The 26,323-nt window shown below is 37.8% G+C and overlaps 1 protein-coding gene across 6 annotated transcripts in view; it reads left to right on the top strand.

Annotated features, from left to right (window-relative positions):
* Positions 1-26,323, top strand: part of LOC131693144 (hyccin) — a 96,096-nt gene that overhangs the window by 30,874 nt on the left and 38,899 nt on the right. For 5 of the 6 annotated variants that reach the window (XM_058980725.1, XM_058980727.1, XM_058980729.1 and 2 more), the window contains one exon: positions 56-172. In XM_058980725.1, coding sequence (XP_058836708.1) covers positions 56-172 — 117 coding nt within the window. Of the gene's footprint in view, positions 1-55; positions 173-20,106; positions 20,936-26,323 lie in introns of all 6 variants that reach the window. The other variant, XR_009306161.1, reaches the window with a different exon arrangement.

The raw sequence follows: 26,323 nt of genomic DNA, 5'->3' as shown, positions 1-26,323 counted from the left end.
ACATAGGTGGTGGCAGTTTGTATACAATGATGGTAATAATATTATGGTTTTTTAGGTCAACCGAGCGACGGCCCAATGGGTATTAGCGTAGCACTGACGCCGGCGACAGCCACAGTGACTGTGTCCAAGTCCATGATTACTAACGCATCGTTCCGAACGAAAAAGTTACCAGGTATGTTTCACAGTTTTCTTAGCGGCTTCCGTATTTTGGCCGCCAGTTCGGCATTGGCTTTGTATTCTCCATTTTCATCTGATGAAAGCTACGTGAACAGAAAAAAAACACTCGATCGTTCACAATTCACCTATCAATCTCCAAACACTACAAGGCGACGTGAAGTCGTGCGACCTAACCACCGCAATTCCGTGCTTGCGAACCCGTGTGTTTGTGTGTGTGTAATAATTCAACTTATCACTTCCTGGTTAAAATCCCCACACAAATCACTTTGCATAAAAATGCTACCGCTGTATCACGCTACAACATCATTTTATTTGAATGTTTCCATTGTTTTTACACCTTTTCAACAAGCTACAGAACAATAACACGCCACTTATTTGAACACTACTATTTTTTCACGACCAAGGATCATAACTTGTATTTAGTATGAGTTGTTTTTTGTATTTAAAATAGTTTGAGTTTACTTACGAATGAAGTAAGAGTGGAGTGTACTGTCCGTATAAGCACATAAGAGCAAGAACGTGCCCGTGATACAGTTGTAATTGTTTTGTAAGTGTCTTGAAGTACATCATTTTTCGCTGTCTTTTAGAAGTGGGCATGCAATATGTTCAGTAATTTATATGCTGTTATGACGCTTTGGATCTTGCATAGTGCCTTTTTTTTCTTAAACGAGGGACTGCTTTGGGAGGTTAAAAGGCGTGATTTTTAGTAGGGAATGGAACAAGCTACTCGTAAAATTTTAGGAAAATTTCCATATTTTTTTGTTAAAAATTCAAATAAACTGTCAATAACTTTTTTATTATCTTTCCACCCAATTGAAAGAGATTTTAATGTGAAGACAAAACAAATGTTTCTAGAACACATTTACACATTTGTACTATATCCCGTACAGTGCAATTTTATGGTAACCCTGTTGAAGAGCCTGTTGTATCCCACACACATATTCGCGGAAATTTCTGCTTTTAAAAACAGGGTAAACGGTTGCATGATGAAAGGAATATTCTTGTTCTCAGTGATAATACACTCACACGTAGTTTTCTTTACCGGACATTCTACGTAAAAATTCACTCTCGAGTTGTTGTCTAGGTATATAGAGAGACAACATCACGAGCAAGTCAACAGCTTGTTATATGGCCGGCTCGCTTATGTAGGAACGTGCTGGTGTTTAACCCTGTAGGTTCGGTTGAAAAATGGGTTGACATTGACATTATTCCAGCTCTCGTGACACAACTGATGCTAATTATCACAATCACTTCTTTCGTAAGGCAATCTTCACGTAGAGTGTCCTATGAGGCAACTACGTATGAGTGTATTATCACTGGAAACAAGATAATCCTTCCCTCTTGCAACCATTCGTGATCGAAAGTCGTGTATGATTTGTAGCGAGATTAACGGGGCTCATGTTCCAAAGATCATTAACCTGCAGTCTGTATGCACCGCACATTGCTTCTTGTTTCAGGTGTATTAAGGGTGAAATGGTTAAAAATTTGTCAAGCATGATTATTATTGCTTTGATGTAAATGAGCAGACAGAAATATTTCTTGGACTATACCTTTTCTGTTTAAACTTATCTTGACTTTTCCTTTGTATAGTTTATTACAACGAACTTGTGTAGAGGCAAAAAACATGCATGGGGTTTAACTTTGCAATCCAATATAACTTCAACGTATTTGACCCAATCCACACACACAGTATCTTAGAGTCAAAGAACTGCAACGAACCTTTGAAGCTTTGTTTGGATTAACCGATAAATTAACTTATCGACATCACTGTTCGACAGGTCTTGAAGCTAGTTGCATTAAGTCATTGATTGCTTCGATGCTAAGTATAGTATGTGGTAAACATAGGCAAACCTATAGGTTGAAAATCCAAGCTCGTTGAGTTTTCTCAACAAGGATATCCCTGACTGATATGTATGGTGCATTTTATGACGTTATTAAGCTCATGTTTAACGTTGTATTGGTCGAATATCCATTGGAAAGGTTTTAGAGGGAAAGAGCTTAAGCTGATTGAGCTAAGGCTCTTGGCTTCTTCATGAATTGAGCTTGAGTTATTCCTCGCAATGTTCTCAGGATGTACCTAGTAGCAAGATTGGTAAGCATAACCTTTTTAAGATATGTTTGAGATTACCATATCCCTTTGCATGGGAAAGATTCTACCTTTTCGAGGCGATTTCTATGTTATCTTGACCGATTCAGTGCAAACCATTATTAATATTGTTCAGCTTCTGATCCATATAACCGGGAATGTGTTTGTCGAAATTACTGAGAATATTCCTTTCGTCCGTCACATAAACATCGTCTTTTAAGGAGTTCACCGAAAATCATTTGATTTCGAGAGAATTTTATTTAGCCTGGTAGCCTCTTTCAGACTAGATATATTAGGACATAGGTTTATTCAACAAGCCCGCTCGCCTGATCTGCGAAAATGCTTATAGGTCCAATGAGCTACCCTGAATTCCCCTAAAAATGTTACGCCGCCGTCAGTTTCAAGGTCTTCAAACTTCTTTATTCAGTCGTTCAAGCTCAGCCCATCCACAAAGGGGTTCCCCTAGTACATTTAACCGTACCAAGCAAACAAGCTTCTGCGTATGATCAGGAATCACCAGCAATCAAAATATAATAACTCAAATGACACATTCCCCGTGTTGTTCGGAGAATTGTACCTTGCTGTACAATGTCTTCTCATCATTTCCCAGATGGGGAGGGATTAGGGGAGTGAAGAGTTCACTCGGTCCATGGCTACTAGTCGCCAGCCTCACAGGGCACGAAGAATCTTCAGGTATTCTTCAACTTGTTTGACCCACCTGGTTAATTGTGCACCTCTCCTCCTTCCACCTTTCGGATTAGTTTCGAGAGCCATTTTTAGCGGATTGTAGTTCGCCATTCTAACGACATGTTCGTCCAAACGATGGATGGTTCTCCAAGTAACTGTTGCAAGTCGTATTTCATACACCGTCTCCACATTCTGTCTTCCTCCTGCACCCCATCGTAGCTCGTTCGCAATACCTTCCTTTCGACAACACTAAGAACGCGTTGGTTCTCCGCCAGTATAGTACTGGTTTCGTGGCCAATCGGTCTAATGAGCGTTTCGTAGATCGTTAACTACATGCGGTAGTGTACTTTGTTCGACCGAAGAGTTTTTCGAGGCTAAAAATAAGCCCGATTTCCTGCTAGAATACGTCTCTAAATTTCTCTGCAGGTGTCGTTATTAGCAATCACCAGAGATTCTAAATACACGAACTCCCCAACCGCCTCGATATCGTCGCCATCAATCGTTATATCTGGAGGAGGTGTAATGGTTATTCATTCGAACCGCACGCTCTCATTGATTTTGTATTTGACGCATTTATGACCAGTTTAATTCACTGTGCTTCAAGCTGTAGTCGGATGTATGTCTTCACCATCGTCTAAAGATGTAACAATATCATCGCCCTCAGCGAAGTCAAAATGCCGAACAGTTTTCTAAAAAATCGTACCACTCGTTCTTCATATCGCATTTTCTGAAGCGATATAGATATATTGAACAGTATACAAAAGATCCCATCAGTTACCGTAGCCCTTTCCGAGTTTCAAAAGGACTCGAGCGTGTTCCTGATACTCGGGCGTAAAACATCACTCGATCAATCGTGTCAATTGCTTCCCATCAGCTTCTCTGCATATGTCAGCTTGTGCACAACTGCTTTTTCGTCGGAATACCGAGTTTTCCACGCTTTTCTGCATCGTTCCTCGTTCGCTTTCGTATCTAGTATGGCTTCGGCAGTGCTACCTGGAGCAGCTCGATATTGTGCCCCGACGCACAGAGGAGTAACTAGAACAAATTCTTGGCCAAAAACCAAAATATTTTTTTTTCGATTTTTTTGTTTCGTTATATTTTTTTTTACATACCTAAGTACCTACTGTATAACGTGGCAAAATTAGGAGTATATCAAAAATTGTTAAAGAATTTTTGCATGTACGCCCAATTGTGATATTTTAAGGGATATTTTAATCGTTTTCGTTATATATTCAGCAAAATTGCTTTCTAGTGATGATGACTGTATTAAATAAGATAATATTATTACAAACGTAGTTCAACACAACCATTTGTTTAACTTCAGCTTAAAACTAACTAAAAAAAGTAAACTTACTGTGTATTGCACCAACTTTAAAAAATACCTTGTTTTAACATTTTATTCCAAATTTGAATTATAAAAAAGTTACATTATACGGCTAGATCCGGCAAAGTTGCTGAAGCAGTATTACAATACAAGATTTCAGCTATACAAAAAATATTCGAACTCTTCCGATCGTGTCCGATCCACCAATCCCAAGCGATTTGAAAATATTGAAATTTTGACTAATTTGAGGTACACCGAAATGCTGTAGGGCCAAATATTATGTTTGCCAATATGTATCTCTATGAAAATATGCACAGGCGTCCGTTTTCTTCTCTCTTTCCCACTGATCAAATGTTTATGCAACTGGAAAAATAAATGTATTCACAAAGATCACCTAGAAATTACTAGTATTTGCAAGGATATAGAAAATTGGCCTCTGCACTAGTAGGTGGGTAGATGCCAAATTGTTCCAAAAACTAGTAATTGTCTATTTTTAGTTCATATTAAGTCATAATAACAACAATTGCAGCAGCAAATAATTTTGGCCAGGATTCGACCCCAATTACTCCTCTGTGCGGCGTTCGTGCTCGATGAGTGTTGTACAACGTCGTCAGATTTGAGCGCATGTTGATCGCTGCCAGTGGCTCGAATCTATGTTCGGACTGCATTGGTACGAACATTTGTGATGTCGGAGAAGAAATTTCCGTCGATTAGAACGATGCCGATTCGGTTCTTAGCTCGTTAATCTTTAGGTGGCCTTGTGGGTTCCTTTGTGGAGGAAGCAGGTGCTTCGGAGTAACATTCCTCGGGCTACTGATAAGTGCATGCATCGTTGGCCGTTGTTATTTGTTGCGCAGAGGCTCTGGTAGAATGCACCTGCTCGATGCCCGCTTTTCCACACTTTCCGTTCCGCCAAGCAAAGTACCGGTAATACTACGACTTAGGCCGGTTACAGAGTGGCGGCTAGAAGCTGAGCTGGGGCTGGTACTGATATTATGATGCGAGATCCGTCAGAGTTAAAGCCGAGCGAATCTGCGCCGACTGCCTGCTTTTACTATGACAGGCTCCATTTGATATACTGCAAGCAGGTTTATCGCATCTCGCATCCTAATGTCAGTACCAACCCCAGCTCAGGTTCTTGCCGCCACTCTGTAAGCGGCCCTATAAATAACGAGCTTGTTGTTCGCCGAGCAGGATTCGGTCCAACCCGGGGAAGTCAAGTGATTTGCAATTCTATGTTCCAAGTTTCCAATCGTAATCCTTTTTTCGTCGCGTGGGTCTTCCCCGATTGATTCGATCTGTATTTTTTTCTTGATTGTTCGTAACATGGTGTTTTCTGGTTGGTTAGTTAGACCGCCTGTCTCGTCGGAGAATCGCCTTGTAGAGTTTATTAGTTGTTCACCACCGCACATAACAGACACTTGCGACAGGTATTTCGTTCTGCCTACGGTAGGCTTGAAGAACTCATGTTTGCTTACACCACTGGGCAGGCATGAGATAGGTTCTTATCTCGGATACATATTTTGATACATATTGATTTGAAATTTTGATGATTAACGCTTGTTTAAACCAGTAGCCGCTGGTATTTAGAGAAGGTTTTGCTCGAATTCATGAAAGTAATGCACTCATTGCACAGCGCGACTGTCAGAACATTACACATAAATCTCATGCAAGAACTTATGGATTTTCATCGATTTTCTACGTGTACGTGTGCTTGGCGTTTCTTCAGCATTGCCATACTGGACCGAACATCTCCTGGAGAAGCATTTTTTGTCCGTAAAGTATCGCAGATTTACCTGTGCCATAACTTTAAAAAAACAGGTTTCACAATAAAATCATTAATGTAACAATATGTCGGCTACATAATTCAATATCGAGTAATCGACTGTATTTAAAGTAATCATCATTAAATGTTTGTTTATTTATAAAGCTTCAATTTTAAGTCTTTTGAGAAAAAGATATTTAAGTTGTTTTTTCGCCAAGGAAACCTTTCTCCCATGTATTTTTTTGTCGGGGCGTAAATCATCAAAATTTAAAATCAATTTATCTAAAATATATTTATATGTTTATCCACCATACTTACTAAGGCAAAACATAATACTTTTCATATTTTACATGTTATCAGCTAAAATTATCAGTTCTGATATATGCGTGCGTTGAAAGTGATAATTTTACTGAGTGTAAAAAAGTCCAAGAACGCATATTTCAGTGAAATTTTATAAAAATTGCTACTTGTTACCTGTAGATATATAGCTTATGTATCTCTGACAACTAGTCATAGTGTTAAGTGTTCTACAACTGTGTCGAAGACACCAAACCTTTGGAATGCGAAATAAGAAAATTGGCATCGTAGCACCACCTATGTAGTGAACGGTTTCAATCCCGGAAAATTTCAATCATTTTTTTCCAACACCATGGATCGGCTAGTGACCGACAGTTCGAGTGAGAGCATTAGAAATGCTTTCAAAAAGCTTCGTGGTTTTCGCTCATAGATGCGCGAAAGAGGTCTAAACACGCGTTATTAAAAAGTCTTTTGGGTCAAGTTTAATGAGTCAGTCTGTATCTGATAATCGCTCAGCCGCGACCGGTGCGTTAAGAGCCAGTCTTTCATTGGGTCTCTGCCCGTTGAAAAAATCCGTTGATAGATAATTTCCTTGAGGAATCATTCCCGCAAAGTTGATTGTGTTACTGATAGTCAAACAGATCGAATAAAAATCTTAGTCAAAGTGATCGAATAAAAATTGAACGGTGTATTTCTGGCGACCTTAGCAATTGTTCAACAGCTCTCAAAAAATATTATAATCGCAAACGGTTGAAAGTGTTTGAATAAAAAGCCAACCGCTAAAAGTGACGAAGAGGTGGTAATCAGTGGACCTTACAGAACATTCAAATTAGTTTAAATCATCAAAATAAAGAGCAAATGAAACCAACATTGCTGAACACGGAAACATAATCAATTGCGTACGCAAAGAGAGGTTTTGTCTTGCTAAATTCTCTCCCTGGCCCAGAGTGCACTTGTGTAAATTTTCATTTTGTAATGCCAACTCAGTTTCCAGTTGAATCTATCGTAACCACAGTTCAAGTTAAAAATCGATGTATTTTCATTCTCCAACCAAAGATTTTTGATATTACGGCCTTTTACTAATGTAAAGCACAGCCGAAATACCATGCATTACCACACAGAAGATTGCGCTTCCCTAGTCTGGGACGAAAGATTTGGGCACCCGACATGTTACGCTTCTATGAATGACGTCATCCTCGACTATTTAAATGTTAGCATTGCGAGCTTATTCTTCCATTGAGCACTGGATCGGTAACAAGAGCAACTTCGGGCAGGTAGATTTAAAATCCGCACTGCACACTGTATTTGAACGTCGCAACGTATGTATGTATTGAAACGGCACTCCGTGTTGGTCAGTTAGTTGAAGCAGACTGTTTTCAAATGTGCCGCACTCTGTCGAACGTTTTCAGTTTTGGGAATCACGATGAAACTTGCACTTGTCTTTAAGCGACTGATTTTACTCCCGCTTGTTAAGTGGAGGGAGGATTTGATTTATTTACCCTGTCCGCTCAAAATTGTAAAATTAAATCGCGATTGTTTGGTTTTAATAGTCTCGATAATATTGAGCCCTGGTTAGCTTGATTTCTATCGTAACGTCTAATCGTTTTGTTGAGCCTCAAATGAGGAGGATACGCAGCTGCGCATTGTATGAATAATTCTCGATAAAATTTAGAATAGAACGTAAGTAATATTGAGTGCCGCTCTTTGTTTATTTTCTCTATATAATAATATTGACAAACGAACTAAAATTGTTTGAAGAATTTACATATAGTCTAATCCATGTGTGGTTGTGTTAGCGAGACGATTAAGGTGCAATTATATGGCGTCTTAAGTTGGGTTGAACTTTCTCATATATCTCATATATCTAAGCGGTATATGGGCAAAACATACAATCAATGTACATTTCTTTGGCGTTAAATAACTCAATTAAATTTTGTACAATACGACCGCGTGCACCAGTAGAGTAAACTGAAGAGGACGGCACTCCATGATTTGTTAATGGAATAATCTCATTATATTTTTTTAAACTTTGGAATGAATTATTTAAGATTGGCATGTGATAGTTTGCAATGGATTTGCAGCTTAAACATGCATTGAAAATAGTTTGAAATGGCCGAAGCAATGACGTGAAATGTACCTCAATGGAATTGCTCGAGTTGCTAATTATCAATAATCACTGAAACTGTCAAAAGGTGACGACCTTTTGACAGTTTCAGTGATTATTCTAAAGGGACGATTCCCTCGGCAGAAACGCATAATATTTCGATAAGTATTATACATATAAATATACTAACAAAATAATACTTCAATCAAAAAATTCTATATTTATTAGTATAGTTCTACGTTAACAGTTCGTACAACCCCTTTGGGCTGTCGCTTGTAGTTTTTTCGCTAAATATGATCCTAATTTTTAATGATGAATCAATAAATCGTTCGAGGGCCCGTTTACCGCTTTTTAGAACATTGGTTTGTTTACCGCTTCTGACGCTTGGTCGAGGCCATGAATATTGGCGATGAGGCCAATTTGAAATCTGGTTTCCATTGTAAGGTAAGAGGGTATAATACGCCCCACTTCTATTCCTAGGACCCCAGAATTATTAGAAACGCAAAAATGACTGATAACAGTATAATTTTCATGAAATCGACGTACTAAGTTAGTTTGACAATTTTAGCATTCATCAAGACAACAATATACGTAAAACTTTCAAGAGAGCCATTTCGTTGTAAGTTCCCACTATTTTTCTATAAGCATTTCACCAATTGGAAAAAGTCGGATTTGGTAGAACTATTTCGAGCAACTTATTAGAATATATAAATTCATATCAAGTTTTTGAAATGGTCTGAAACTATGTGTGCGTGTAGAATTATTCATGTTTTCACAACAGCTCATCACCCGGCAATACGCCCCACTATGTTCTGGGTGGTATGCCCCATTATTAACACAACTGCAAAGTAACTATTGAGCCAATGATGAACTTTAAATAATAATAATACTGATTTTCTTTAGGTAAATTAAGGTTTCATACAATGTATGTCCTTTTTGTAGCATGATAAAAATTCTAATAATTTGATTAGAGCGTGTAACGCTGATGTTGTGAGGCATTAGGGCATTGCAAAAAATTTTTTTTTTGAATTCTCAAAGGCCCCCCCTCTCATATTGTGACAAATGTTAAAGTAAGCTCAGATGCCAAATTTCACATCATTTGGACAATTTTTAGACCCCCGCCCACTTCGCTTGAAATTTTTGAAATTGGTAATATGGGAAAATATGGAGGAAAAATATATTAAATGCTATAACTTTTGAAGTAGCAATCAGAAAATTAAAATTTATGCCTCTTTTTAAAGTAAATAACCTTAGTATTTGAAGGAAGACATTCCAGTTTCTAGACAAATAGGGGAAAGTGGAGTACTGGGTCATTTTGGCCTCAAAATTTCCTAGTGAGGCATACTCGCCGATTGCTGTGGGTCATACTATCCTTTTGTTGCGGGGTATATTATGCTGAAACCGGGGGCGTTCTACCCCGGGTGTGCAAAGAAACTGAAATTTGAGCATCTTTGAAAAATGTGTAAGAATATTTTTATTTGCATGCTTATATCAAAAAATCAAGTAGGAACTATTTTCTAATTAATATATCAATAAATTAGACTAATTGCTGTGGAGATGATAGTGCGCAACGTTAAAATATAACCCTATGTAACGCTCGATGCGTAATCTCAAATGAAACTATATTAAGCGATGTTTTTCAACTTAAGTTATGCTGTTATACCAAATGAAAATTGTGCCAAATGGATTACACCCAATCAAACTTATGTCAAACAACTGGTCGGTGTTAAGTCAGACCGGACCGAGTCGCAAAACATCAAAAAATGAGTTAATGATAGCAGTGGATAAAGAATTTCTTCAGCTACATTCGACTTTTCTCAGATTTGAAATATGTAACAATAAACAAGAATTATGCTAAAAATTAATTTCCATTTATAATGTAAAGGATGCTGGGATTCAAACTTTAAACTCGTTTTTCTCGAAATCAATATATTGTCACAAAGTCCGGTTTAGCTTAACACCGACCAACTGGTATCCAACAACGTCAATTCCAGGTTCATATTAATTACTGGATAAGTTATAAATATTAACAGGAGATACATTTTGTTACGTGCCTCTGATGGGGTTCCACCTGAATTATAATAGTTTACTCTTTGTTCTTTAATTATTTTTTCTTGTTATCTTCACCAGAGGAAGATTTCTTACATGAAACTGAAGAACAGAAGCAGGAACGAAAACTTATAATTGGCGAGGCTCGAAGAATTCTTTGGAATGTTGTCTCCAAATTGTGTAGTGCAGCTCATAAATTTGAACGGGATTAATACAATTATTTGTTTGCTGGTGAATGCTGGTATTTAGCTTTTCATTTATTTCTGATTTCCCCAACGTTCACTTCAATCAGCTCAAATAAATTAAATTCGTTCCATATAGGGTGGCGAAGGTAACCAACCATGACGACACGCTTTTCAACTGGAGGCGTCAACAACAGGAACAATTCTATTGTATAACGTGTAGCATATTTCCTTGACGAACCAAGCATTCCTACCGAGCAGAAGAATTCTTTTCTCGTTTCTTCATTATAGAATTTGTGTAGTAAGAATCCTTTCCCGGCGGAAGATGATGATAGAGTGGGGGAACATTTTCCACCCACTTAATTTCTATTCAACCTACAGTTCTACGCTCGTCACTGGAATTTACTTTCTGTTGCCTGAATAGACTAAAATCTAATAGAAAGGAATCATCCACATCGGAGTTTTTTGGAGTGTTATGTTATTATTGTACAATATTTTTTATATAATTTGTGTTCCATAAGCTACTCTACCATGGGTGAATTTTACACCTTTCAAGACTTTCCTATCCGAAAGACTATCGGATGAATCTGGACTAAAATCTGTCCCGTTTGAAATTTAGACAAATTGGTGGATTGATACATTTTTCAATGAAATTGACAATATCCTGCTTATTTCATTCCGTGAAATCCTGCAAAGACTATAATGACAGCTGGTTGAGTCGGGATAGAGCTTCGCATCTTCGTGTGATTAAATGAATGGTTAACTTCTCTTCTCGAGACACTCTCACTTGTAAAGTTGTCTATTAATGTGCGCTTTAGTTTTGAAAATCTTGCTTTTCCTTTTACAACTGCAGATGCCTTGCTAAATCATCAACTAGCGAGCGAATTTATTTCCAAAGACCTTTTTTTTCAATTTGTTTATTTGATAAGGCACGTATGCGTTAGTTTAAAGGTGCCATTTTTTCGTTGTTTTACATTTTGAATTTCTTAAAACTAGGGGGTTACACATTTCAATATTATTTTGTTTTATATAATGAAACTAAAAAAAAAAACTTTACAGCTAACTTATACATATAAAAGAGGGTATAATATAATATTCGTAAGATTTGGGGGACGGGTCATTTTGAGTGTTCTTTGTATAGTAATTCACTTTATGATTTTTAGAAGGGAGATTGTAGGAGAAATTAATTATTAACTAAGCGGAACATTTTACAAGCTTATTAACTAGAAATAACTAGAGAGAGTGGTTCAAGATTAAGGGGAATTAATTGGGGCTATTTTAAAGTAGTGGTACTGTTGTGCATTTCTTAACGAGATTAAATATTGATCAACTAAAACTAGAATATAGGGGGGCACATAAGTTTTGAGAAGATATTCAAGGGGAGAAGGGGGTGAAGTCATACATCTGTGTATCAGAGACATGGGAGGGAGGGTGGACAAGGCTGAAGGGGGGGGGGGTAGATATAAACTTTCAGTTTCCGGCATCAGGAATTAACGGCCAGGATTACAGATTCGAACGGATGCATCAGGTATTGGGACGCCGGGCGGTTTTCCTCGAGTCGGCAGGGGTTCCTCCAGACGATTTCGTAGTACGGCTCAGATACGGATCGGAAACACACCGCGTTGCACGTGTGATGTTGTACTGTAGATCTCGTGTTGTTGGTTCATTCGACAGATGTTTTGTCTCGTCTTGGAGTCGTATCATACCATCGTTGGGGTACGGTAGGCGGAAGAGGGCACTTCTGGGAATGATAAGAGAAAAGATAGGGGCATTTAAATTTGGATATTGATGGTTTTGAGGAACGTGTATATAAGGGACATGTAGAGAATATCGCGGCTTGCCAGTACATCTCGAACCGGGACATTGGGTGATCTTCCTCGGGCCCGAAGGGAATCGAATAGTTGAGATCTGGCAGAACAGTACTCGGCGCATGCCCAGACAACATGTTCGATTTCGTGATAACCGTTGCCACAAGCGCAGATACCGCTATCCACGAGCCCAATACGCCGGAGATGTGCGTCCAGCGTGTAGTGATTGGACATGAGCCGAGACATCACGCGAATGAAATCCCGACCCACATCCATCCCCCTGAACCAAGGTTTCGTCGATACCTTAGGGATTATCGAATGTAGCCACCTTCCCAGTTCACCATTGCTCCATGAAGTTTGCCAACTTTCGAGGGTTCTCTGATGAGTAATACTGAAAAATTCGCTGAACCTAATTGGTCTTTCATATATGTCATATATGCCCGCCTTAGCTAAAGAGTCCGCTTCTTCATTACCTGGAATGGAGCAATGCGAGGGAACCCAAACTAAGGTAATCTTGTACGATCTTACAGACAAAGCACGCTGGCGCTCCCAGATTTTCCCCAGAAAATATGGAATGTGCTTTCTAGGTTTCATTGAACGGAGAGCCTCGATTGAGCTGAGGCTATCCGAGACAATAAAGTAATGATCGGTGGGCAAAGTATCAATGATCCCAAGGGTATACTGAATAGCAGCAAGTTCTGCGACGTAAACTGAAGCAGGATCATTGAGTTTGAATGAGGCGGTGAGGTTTTGATTGAATATACCGAAGCCAGTGGAGCCGTCGAGGCTTGACCCGTCGGTGTAAAACATCTTGTTGCAGTCGACTTCTCGAAATTTACTATGAAAGATGCTTGGGATCACTTGCGGACGTATGTGATCCGGGATTCCACGAATCTCGTCTTTCATGGATGTGTCGAAGAATACAGTTGAATCAGAAGCATGAAAGAGATTGACACGGTTGGGATAGTATGAAGAAGGATTGATATTTTGTGCCATGTAATCGAAGTACAAGGACATAAATCGGGTTTGAGAATTGAGCTCGACAAGCCTTTCGAAATTTGCAATTACTAACGGTTTCAAGATATCGCATCGGATGAGCAATCGATATGAGAGGTCCCAAAATCGATTTTTCAGCGGAAGGACGCCCACCAGCACTTCTAAACTCATCGTATGTGTCGAGTGCATCCAAAGACCTTTTTGAATTTATCCTAAGCAGCTCCCTTACATTTAACAAGGTAAAATTTGTTACCCGAGATTGGTCTTAAATACCTTTCCACGTAAGTTTCATCATTCATCAAAATACATCCGTATCACTTATCACCGTGCTTCGGTAAATATATTTGACCCTATTTTATCCAGCCCGACTTTCCCCAATGAATAGAACCAAATGCTCAGATTGATCAAAAGAAGTATTAGCCACTATTCTATCATATACGTCAGTTCTGCATCCATTCCCTGACCCAACTGTCACAAATACTCAGACGAATACATACATTGATACACATACGACTAGCACATAACAGTTGTACATTAGTACGAAAAACTACGATTATCACAAAGCTACAACTAATAGATTTCTACTTATTCTACTTTATTAAATTAATTTAATTAGTATATGCACGATGACGAAGTCGACCGATAAATGGACACACAATGACTCCCTCCGTGAGCCCCGTCCGCGAATACCACCAATAGAACAATATTTGCAAACATGGCACACAGCAAAAGTCAATCTACGTCGCTCCGCCAGTCGGCCACGACACCGCGCATAGGCCAGTGGTTTAGCGTTGGTATGCGCTGGTGCAGAGTATGAAAAGACATATAACATAAAAAGGCGCATAAGCCCTCTCGGTCTCCTCGATGCACCACTATCGAGGCGTAAAGCAATACCCATCTTAAAGCAATTGATGCTTGATGATGTTTGCAATACCGTCAAACCCCTAAACCTTGGGGAGGGAAATACAGATGAAAAAAAATTTTGGGACAAAACACAGATTTAATTTTGGCAACCCTGACAATAAATTTGAAACTCATCAAGTTGGGGACAATTTTTTGTGGAAACTTGAAAAACAACTCTCGACTTAATGTTCATTGTTTGTATAGTAGCTCCTGGTTTCGGTAGCATTTGTTTAGCTATAATCCGCGAGACAACGAGAGGAAACATAACTAACTTACTGTGATCTGATGTTAGTAGTTACATTTGTTGTTTGTGCGGACCGTGAATTTGGTTAGAAAATAGCCATTCATATTCTATTGAACATCAACCTGCGAGAGGGATTACGACAAATGTTTGATTTCACGACAAAAAAGTTACTAAAGATTTTTTGGTATGCATTCCGCGGTCAAGAATTATCATCTGAAACAGACAAAAATTGTTATTATGTAGCAGGTTTTGATAACATACATTAACCACTAAAAGTTCATAAATTGTCACGGTCAAAACAATTTCACACTATATAAACAAGAAAAATTATAGTTTTCGCTATACTGTTTTTAGCTAAAACTAATCAAATATGTTTAAAATAAAAAAGTTAACATAATTTGTTTTTGTAAATATTGGTGTTTCAAGGAATAGAGTAATTAATATACAAAAGTCAGTGAAGTACTTTCTTGGGTTAATAAATTCATTAGTAATCATCTACATCGATTCCAAAATCGTGTTTCCAAGAAAACGCTCTTTAAAGCTTACCAGTTTATCTGACGTAGTTAGGTTCTAAAAATAGTCAAAGGATTTAAAAAAATAAACAACATCGTGAGTTCTATCCTTTGAAATGCCAACGTATCTCCAGGTTTACCACGGTGTTAATAGGATAGGGTAAAAAGTTACACAAAATCTGAATTCATCATAATAAGCGATACGAGCTATGCAACTCTCAGAAGTGCAATAATGTGTTTATTGCTCTGGGAAGCCGGCTGCCAAGAATTTATGATAGATGTAACCTTCGTTGAATTAATTCAGAAATTCTCAGTTTGCAATTCACTATTACCAAAACACACATAACTACGAATTACATTAGCTGTTCCCCCCAACAACAGCAATAATTCCCCTCAGTCCAAAGCATGCGTATACCCAACACACATTATTAAATGCCCTCCCGAGCAAATACTCATGGGTTCAAACACCACACAGGCCCTTGAAAAGACCTTAAACATGGTCCGTGCCAAAATTCCCAGTCATCAAGCCACCATAAAATGGTCTCAATAACCCATAAAAACACCAACATATGGTGTTTTATATGGGACCTACCGGACCATGGTAATGGTGTTTTCATGGGTTGAACCCATTTCAAACACCCATGTCAAGCCCCAGATCACCCCAGTCAGCACTTACTCGTACGTCCGGTTTTGTTGTTTCCTTCTGAGATTTTGCTGGCATGGTAAGACGGATAATATTCTCGCTTACTGATTTACCGAAATGTCCTATGTCTAGCAGTGGAGTGAATTTGTTGATCAAAACACGGTCGTAGGTTCCAGGATACTTTCGAATTGCTCTAATGATTTTCGCTCGTAGTCTCCGTCAATGTGCTCCACGTTTCATTTGTTTTGCCCAATTCACCGTTAGTATTTTCCGATAGCATAAACATAGAAATGGTAATTCATAGAAAATACATTAACAGGAAGTTAAATACTTTATATATGTTTTTCTACCATTTAATTCCACTATGTTTGTTTATAGTTAAATGCTACTACTACTACTTGTAATCGTCTTCAGTATTTGACTGATAAAAACACTGAAGAAGATTACAAGTAGTAATCGAAATACCAGGTATCTTTTTTAATGGTAGAAAAACATATATAAAGTACGTTCATTCCGCTAAGAACTCCGTTCGCGTATAGATTGAGGAAGTTAAATATTAATGCACGAATGACTTGTTTCTTTAAAGGGTGAAAAAGAAAAAAAGGAAACACAAATTTGTCTTCTAACCATATGAGAAAGAAATCTGAAAATTTGATCACAAACCAATCCAACGTGTATTCTTTACTTCTGTCCAACTTCATAGTAGTACTTTCAGTCATGTAGTCGAAACAGTTCTGAAAGGTTACTATGCAAACTCCGACTCATCTCATCGATGAATCGTAAAGATTGAATGCATAAGACAGGGTTGGCGTCGATAGTTCCAAGGATCGTCTGACTGTCGGAAGGGAGATCCTAGGATGGCCAACAATATTTTGGCAGAATTTAAACATCTATCAAATATGTCAATCCGGCATGACACTAGAAAATACAATGGTCTCTATCACGGAACGATTTTTAGCTTCTGCTCTAATCGAGATGAGAGGGTAGACTGGAAATTCACGTTGCTAGCCTCGTATAATTCCAAAGCATTTCTAAGGTAGTGGTCTATATCCATATTCATATCCTAAAGTTTTAGAGATGTCAATACCTTTCGAAAAAAAAAGTTGGACATCAACATCTTGGGGGAATATCCATTTAGTGCGTCATACAATCCCCCAATTTCAACTGTTCCACGGGCATCAGAGAACACGATCTTCGATTGCTACGATCAGATTCGTTTTACCAGTCCCCGGTTTTTCGTAGCACTTTGAAGCTAAAAACGATATCCAAACGATTTTGTCGTTATGACTATTTCGGAAAACTCAAATTATTTTGCTTGAATAAAAGTTCTCTTTTTGCTTTCGTTTTTGATTACTAAGCCGCCATTACTACACTTTTCAAGTATTTCCCAATACGAATGATGATCGTTTTTTGGGCTATCATATTATCCAAGGGTGCCAACGTAAAAATGACTGAAGAGAATGTAAACAATGAGAGTCTCTCTTTGTTAGATTATTGCTTCATTACATGAATAACTAAGTATTTCAATCATTAGGAGGACATTTGTAAAATTGCGGAATATACTGTTCTTGAGACTGATCTTTTAGTGTGAATGCTATAAAAGCACTGACATAGAAACTGATCTGAAAATAAAAAACTAATCATAAAACGTAGAATTCCTTTAGAAAAATTTCTAACCCTATGTGCGGGGATGGGAATCGAACCCATGTGAGCTGCGTACAAGGCAATCGATTTACCAACTACGCTATGCCCGTCCCCTAAAAAGTTTTCTTCCATATGCGAAACATATACAGTAGGAACTGGTTCAAATCGAACCTAAAAAGGCGCCTAGTTATAACATCGAAGTTTATCAACCGATTTGCAAAATCTTATGATTTCCTGAAAACTTGATCGACTGCACACACTTGTATTGTATCGAATTGGACCAACGCCAATTGCACAATTCACACACCGATTAAGCGCTAACAGTTGGCAGTCTCACCTAAAGGAAGATATTAGATGAAAGATATTATCAATCAGATCTATAAACACGATAATGGACTTGATTTATTCAATTGTTGTTTTCAACAAAAATCTAGTTATTTGGTATATATTTTTTGTTTTAAATTTTTCAATGAATTTCAATACTGGTTGTTTCATAAATTGTAGCCTACATTAATTGCAATCGATTGATGTATAAATAATATTTATTATATTTATTAAATATGCATATGTTATAGTCTGAATAACTGTTTATCACTTTTACTTGCAACGGTTCTATTCGCAGCTTTTGCCCATTGATAATGCAAAAGCTGTGACAGTCACTTTGGTTCAAGCGGGTTCGCGGTAACGCAACCTGTTTACGTTTTCAATCCGTTGTTTGAAATCCGTGTGCGTCGAAGTTCGTCGTGGAATACCTTTTTCTCGGTTAAAGTGGTTTTAGTTTTGCGAATGAAAAAGAAGCCAAGAAGGCCATTATAAACAGTTAATAAAAACAAAAATGAGACTTTTCGGTTCGGAAAACTCACGACGAATCTGTATTTCTTGCTGATTCAATCATTAAAATTAAATATTTGGAAGCAAACGTGCTATAAACTTGAGTTTCGTTAATTTTTTTTCGCGGACTCCATCTGGATTTTATTTTGCGATAAAAAATACTACCACAAATGGAGCTTCCATTGAAATTATAATTTTACCTATTTTGGGTATTTTGACTCAAATCCGTTGTACCTGATACTTGGAGAAACTTCTCGGGAGTTCTTAGCGACGTTAAGGTAGTGAGCGTACGGATCGAAAACGTATTCCGTCCTACCTGATAATTCCATTCCAAACACACAAAACAACAGTTTTACAAACCACGTTAAGCATCCATCAAGGATAGATTAGCTTGTGCTCATATTGTATTTAGGCGGCATACTTTGCGTGGAAGATGCGGAGGAGAATCCATTACTAATCCACTGCCATTACATCCAAAGTACAGCCTTGAATTTCATTAACCGATATACCAAAAGTTGTCAAATTTGTTTGCTGATTGGCAGGAAAAAAAAATGACGGCGGGATTACATTCCTGACCCGTAAATGCAGGAGACAAGGAAGAACAAGAAATTTAAATGATAAACGATAAAAAGAAAGAACTGCATGATCCCACAAGATGCAGTAAGCTAGGAAACGAATGGTTCTCTGTTGGGACAGAAAGCCTCCAAAGCACGTTTCGTGCAGGAGATCTGACAGACACGGAATAATATTTGATTTCATAAAAAAATCTACATCTGTTTTGAAGTGTGAAATATTCCCCGTAGTGTGCGAGAGTGAGAGAGAGGGAGTGAGAGAAGTGAGAAAGAGAAGACTGGGAGATAAGAGTGAGATAGATAAGAGTGAAAGAGAAGAGTGAGAGAGAGAAGAGTGAGAGAGAGAAGAGTGAGAGAGAAGAGAGAGAGAGAGGAAATTGAGAGAGAAGAGTGAGAGAGAAGCGTGAGAGAGAGAGGAGAGTGAGAGAGAGGAAAGGAGTGAGAAATAGTGAGAGAGTGAGAGGAGTGAGAGAATGAGAGGAGTGAGAGAGTGAGAGGAGTGAAAGATTGAGAGAGCGAGAGGAGTGAGAGAGTGAGAGGAGTGAGAGAGTGAGAGGAGTGAGAGAGTGAGAGGAGTGAGAGGAGTGAGAGAGTGAGAGTAGTGAGAGGAGTGAGATGAGTGAGAGAGTGAGAGAAGTGAGCTAGTTGGAAGAATGGGAGAGTGAGACTGGGAGAGAGGGAGATACGAAAAGAGTTTCGCAAAATTTATTTCATTTTCGATTTAAAAAAACATTAAGTTTCATTATGTTTCCGAAAACTTTTTCTCAGACATGTTGTAAGCGTAAGCAACGGATTCCAATGAATGATTATTGAAAAATATATGTTATAATCGTAAGTCCATTACAAATGTTAGTCTTGGGTCACGGCTTGGGTTCCTCGTTAACAGATTTTTCACGGAATTTCTCTATTTGAACTTTATTAGTTTTTAATAACTACTTAGCGCCGAAAGTATTTATCTAAAGTCGTACATTCGGAATCAGCAGTACAAGCACTTTACATTATTATATTTCTAGATATTTTACACGTAATTTCCTCATTCTCTCGCATTTCACGCATCATAGTTTTGTAATTTCTGCAAAAAAACTCATTCTGCACTGCAATTTTATTTGCTGTTGTTATCTTATTGTTGCCCTGATTGAAGCACAGTAGCTGTTTGGTGTGATAACCTAGTTGATGTTGCATCGTAAAATTCTATACATAGATTTGATTGATTTTGATTATTGCCCGAGTATACTATTCTATCATGTTCCCTTTGATGTATTGTGTATATTCGTATCATTAGACGATCTGGAAGTAGAGTTTATCAATAGTCTCCAGACGACGCAGCAGGAGATGATGTCCAAACTGGCGACGATCGAGGCGTCGGAAAACGGGACGGTTGTAGGATGTAACGGTTCAGCGAATGCCGGCAACGATGGTAGTACCAGTCCGAAAGCAGAACCGAAGAAGAAGGAATCCCGCAAGTGGAAAAACTGGAGCTGGAAGACTAATGCCGCTTGCACGACCCCGAAACAGGCCAGCATTGAGGAGGAGGGCGAATCGCCGAAGAAGTCGGCTTCCTCTAAACATTCGAGCCCAGCCGAATCACCCAAGCACAAGCTACTGGGAACAACGCAAGGGGAGGAACAGAACTCTACCAGCATTTCACCGGCATCATTGAGAAGGAAGAAGTTTCTCACCTGCAGAAACCAATCTCCGGTTAATCGATCAGAAACACGGGCCAGTGCTGGTGCTCGACTATATGAAGAGTTGGATAGTTTGCAGGATTCGGACGAGGAACTGCACGCGCTAATTGTAAATGGTAGACCTGCTACGATCCACTTGGTACAATCTTCTACCATACCAGGCCTTTATTAGTTCTGATGAACTGAGCACAAGCCAACGACGTTAGAAATAAAGTTAAAATTAGCTATCGTAAACGTGGTCTAACGCAATTCAACGAAAGAACACCTCTGCACGCACATGTATTAATAAAGCAAACAGCAAACAGGCGGTAACAGTCACATTCTAGGAAGCAAAGGAATCTTCTCATTTCACAACACCAAAAATATGTGTATCATACTACGTAGAGGCTTACGCGTTTCCCAGTAGCCAGCGTCATACAGCATCAGGTACGGAGAACCTCACTCAACATCTTTATTCTATCGCAACTTGCGCGTCTAAAACTCTGCTTTCTTCTTTTCCCACTTTCTATGAACATTGCAAATAAAAAGTATTTGTGTGCGGTTGATGAAACGCACGCGTCCAGGCAAGCACAAGGAGCAAGCAAACACTTTAGTGTCAGCCTTATTATTCGCGGGGAAATCCTTTCGCGAGTGATGAATGAGAACTGCCTACAAAGCTTGTTTAAATAATAATGAGAAAGCTTTGAGTAAAGCCATGTCAAGTGATCCTCGAATTTTTCGCAAAATCGCCGATCTTCATGAGGTATATTTTATTGGATAGGGATTATGGTGAATAGCTTTTGGTATAAATATTTCGTTAAAACACCTTTTATTTTTCAAGATATTAACCCTTAAACTTTATTGCATGATAAAATTGTAAATTTTATATCTCAAAAATCACTGAAGACAATTCAATGATTTTTTGCACACTTATGGAATGATATTTGCTCTACCTCATAAAAATATTTTTACTGTATGATTATGTGAATAACGGTACTTTGCATCTATTTAAAAATTTAAATTATATTTTTTCTTGTGTTCTTCACGCTAAAAATTTTCGAAACGTATGCCAAATTATGCGGCAATCTTTCACCTTCAATAATCTGTATCGATCATTTTTCATTTTTGCTCCTATCGAGAGTTATGGAGGATTTTGTAACAGTGTGCTCTTTCAACGCACGGCCCACTTTGATGCAGCCCGCGAGAACATACATATTGGCAACGCCGCACGTCGCAACGTCAGAATGCGCATCGCGTTGGAAGTGCGCATCGCATGACTAAAAGAAACCACATCTCTCGATTAGTGCAAAAGGGTAAACTTTTCTATACGGATTATCGAAGATGACTTTTTTACAGATATTTTGAGATGCTTTAAAAATTTTTGACCGAAGTAAACAACAAAAATTATAGTTGCTTAATATTTTTTCTATTAATATAATTTAACGTTTCTAACAATTAACATCATCAAAAACACTTCTGTTAGTCAAAGTACATTTATGTTATATCCAAATTCATTTTTAGTCTACAACATTAATAAAGGAAAATCTTATGACAACAGCATTTTATTTCACGTTTTTATAATATCTTTAAACAACGATTTATCTTTTGAAAAAAGTTTATTTTGAATCTGTTGTTCAATCGCATCGATGTTTTTTATCGCTATTGCTTCTGTTAATTCTGTAAATTTGTGGTTCTCCAAGTTTTGGTAAGATATTATTTATTTTATCGAATTTCAGTTAATCATCAACGATCTTTATTTATAAATCATCGTTACAGTTTTCCGCATGAACCAGTCAACGAATATTCCATTTCCATTACTTTGGCAAACACTATAAGAAGAAAAAATTTCCTATATACTAAACGCGTAATTGAGAAATCCATTACTATAAACATGGGATGAAAAATTGAAAATTTAACGAACATTGTGTTTTGTTCATGTCCATATTTATTTTCGTTATATTTTTTGCACCCATTACGAAATATGCCGCACATGGGTTGACCAATATAATTTTTAAATTTATCACTTCACATGGATACCACAATAACCAGATACGACGAACACATTTATGAATTTTTTTTTAACGGAATGAATCATTCGTGTGATCGACCCATATTTATAACATGAAAAAATCGAATGTTTTTTTAGCAAAGTTTGTCTATTTTGAGATAATCTAGCATTTAAGCATTGTCGAGTTCTTGCTATATGGGAAACACTCGAGTGCGATCGAAACAAAAACAAACGTCAAAACGTTTTTTCACTCGCACTGATGCAAACTAAATGGGCGCGTAATTTAACGTAAGGCCCGATGGCGCATGGCTGAAAAGTTGTAATGTGTATTTAAGAAAAGATTCGCAATAAACCACGCTACCTCTCAGACAAATGAACTGACAATAAAATGTGGTGAAGTATGTCAATTTGCAAAAAATATGTCAACGCAGTCAACATGCCCACTGCTCAACTTTGCTCATCGGCTGCCAATATCCGAGCGCGTTTGTCCGAGGTACTGAGTGACAGAAAATTAAATAAGTCCTGAATAAAACATTCACCTTCAATAATCCATAAAGAAAAGCTTGGCTTTTTTCTTTAATCTCATAGATGCCAATTTTGCACATGAGATACGCTCCTTCAAAGCGATGCGCATTAGGACGTTGCGACGTGCGGCGTTGCCAATATGTACGTTCTCGCGGGCTGCATCAAAGTAGGCCGTGCGTTGAAAGAGCGCACTGTTACAAAATCCTCTATAACTTTCGATAGAAGCAAAAATGAAAAATGATCAATACAGATTATTGAAGGTGAAAGATTGCCGCATAATTTGGCATACGTTTCGAAAATTTTTAGCGTGAAGAACACAAGAAAAAATATAATTTAAATTTTTAAATAGATGCAAAGTACCGTTATTCACATAATCATACAGTAAAAATATTTTTATGAGGTAGAGCAAATATCATTCCATAAGTGTGCAAAAAATCATTGAATTGTCTTCAGTGATTTTTGAGATATAAAATTTACAATTTTATCATGCAATAAAGTTTAAGGGTTAATATCTTGAAAAATAAAAGGTGTTTTAACGAAATATTTATACCAAAAGCTATTCACCATAATCCCTATCCAATAAAATATACCTCATGAAGATCGGTGATTTTGCGAAAAATTCGAGGATCACTTGACATGGCTTTACTCTTTACCTTCGCGTTTTAAGCGTTGTTCTGTATTTTTGGATTCTTGCCATAATTATGTTATTGTATTGTTACGTTTAGAAGGTTTATAGCGATTCCATTTTGTAGAGCAATTCGTTATTTTATTTCAGATTGTGAAATAGTTGTATACTTAAATGATATATAGTTCTGACTCCGAACAGTGGAAAAAGACTCTAGCTTTTGATTTTTTTTGTTACAAGCATAACATAATTTGTTAACAATGCGTTTTGCGATAGCTTTTCTGCGCTGAGGTTACTTTTTTGCACAACATTTTAACAATAATATTTGAACACTTTTCCATTCTTCTTCCTTATCGTCTTAAAGTTATTTTTATCTTTTATCTTAATGTTCTCTGATTGATTTGTGGTGTGTAGTGGATTGATTTCAAACTATTACTGCAGATTTTTTTTATTTCCACGGGTAATACAAATTGAGTTTTCCGGCCGGAAAGCATAGAGATGTTAACTGTTATGATTAGAATCAACTGATCAATATATTTTCAACCTTTGGTTTTATGAAAAATATTCATAAAGTTGTGAACTAGTTCAGGTACAAAAAATCGATTTGGTAATAATATGGCGGAAACCGTGACTGAAGTTCACAAAATAAAAAAGTATTTCCACTAATGGAAGCGTTATGCGGGCGTTACTGAAAGAAAATTTAACATTAGTATGAAACACATGGTCCTATTATCGAAACGTTAGGACGTGTTTGTTCCAGATTTCTTGGCGTTTTATTCACGATTTTGAGAACAATTTGCTCCGTATACTAACAACGAAAAATTAATTCTAACGGCGTGTCGCTTTGTTTACTTTGTAGCAAAATACCGTTACTCTTACATATTGTGTCGAACGTGGGTGACGATCCTTAACAGAAAGTGGTTCCATTGTGGGCAAACTGTGTTTCTGTATTTCTGTATACATTTCGAAATAGAACAGCTACTTGAGAAATGAAATGGTATGAAATATGGTAATGGATCCCATGCTGGCAGAATTTACACACTACAATTTCACCATGTTAGACATAGCGTTCTGATTATGTTCAAGACCGTTACCCAAGCAGATTTGATGGATTCGTGGAATAACATGTAACATTATGTCGAATGTGACAACGCTGGTCACGTCAGATAATGTCGAGTGAAACGAGTAAGCATTTTTAAATGCAGTCTTCAACAATATTATGTGGTTTTAATATCGCCATTTTTGTCCGGAACATCGTTTGCACGATAAGTCATAAAATATAAATTTAAGCGGTTTGCCATAGAAAACGCTTTACAAATCGAAAACCTTTAGTCCTACAAGTTCAAGTTCTTCAACAAAATTCTTTATTACGATCATTTCTAAAACTTTGTCGAAGACACCAACTTTCTGCCTCATCAGTATAAAAAGCTATTTTTTACTTCGATTATGTCTAATTTTAATTTTCATCAGATTGTGGGGAATATTCATACGAACAATTCCTACAAAGATACCCTGTAAATCTATTCGATGGTTTGGCCTCTAGTGAATTAAGTTCACGTTTCTGACGTTTCCGACCACTGAACAGTGGAAGAAAACCTACAAAAAAGGCAATTAATTGGAAGCCGCCGAAAAAGTATGACAATATATGCACCAAAAGTTGCGGAATTTTTTTAGGAAATAAGATGCAATCAAATTTGTTCACCGCACGCAGCTGTGGCCGGAGATATGGGGCTTTGAAGATCCGGAACATTTCCGGTTTTCATCAAATCTGAGACCTAATTCGGAAGCCGCAGTAAAAGTACAAAGGCATATACCCTCACAGTTGCGGAAAACTCCAGCAAACAAGACGCAATCAAATTTGTTCACCGCACGCACTTGTGACCGGAGATATGAGGCTTTGAAGATCCGGAACATTAACGGTTTTCATCAAATCTGAAGCCTAATTCAGAATCCGCTGAAAAGTACAAATAATTACAAATTTAACAAATTTGATTGCATCTTGATCGCTAGAGCTTTCCGCAACTTTAAGGGAATAACTTTTTGTACTTTTTCAGCGGCTTCTGAATTAGGCCTCTGATTTGTTAAAAACCGGTAATGTTCCGGATCTTCAAAGTCCCATATCTCCGATCACAAGTGCGAGCAGTGAACAATTTGATTGTATCTTGATCGCTAGAGTTTTCCGCTACTTTGAGGGTATAATTCTTTAAAGTTTTTCAGCGGTTTCTGCATTAGACCTCAGACTTCATGAATACCGGTAATGTTCCGGATCTTCAAAGCCCCATATCTCCGCTCACAAGTGCGTGCGGTAAATAAATTTGATTGCATCTTGATCGTTAGAGTTTTCCGCAGCTTAGAGCTTATAATTCTTTGTACTTTTACTTCGGCTTTTGAATTAGACCTCCGATTTGATGAAAACCGGTAATGATTCGGATTTTCAAAGCCCCATATCACGGGTCACAGGTGCGTGCGGTGAATACATTTGGTTGCATCTTGATCACTAGAGTGCACTGTGCTCATGCTCATTTCAAGTGTAATCCAAAAATTTCGACGCGGTTCTAGGAAAAATACAAATAGGGACGAACGCCAGCAGAGTGTTGCCATAATGCGCACCCGCGCGTTACTGGGACAGGAATATTTCATGGGGAAAGTGTTTTCTATACCTGTCTGTTTCAAACGG

The sequence above is a fragment of the Topomyia yanbarensis genome, chromosome 3, assembly GCF_030247195.1.
Source record: "Topomyia yanbarensis strain Yona2022 chromosome 3, ASM3024719v1, whole genome shotgun sequence".
Lineage (NCBI taxonomy): Eukaryota > Metazoa > Arthropoda > Insecta > Diptera > Culicidae > Topomyia > Topomyia yanbarensis.
This window is presented reverse-complemented; position numbering and strand designations above follow the sequence as displayed.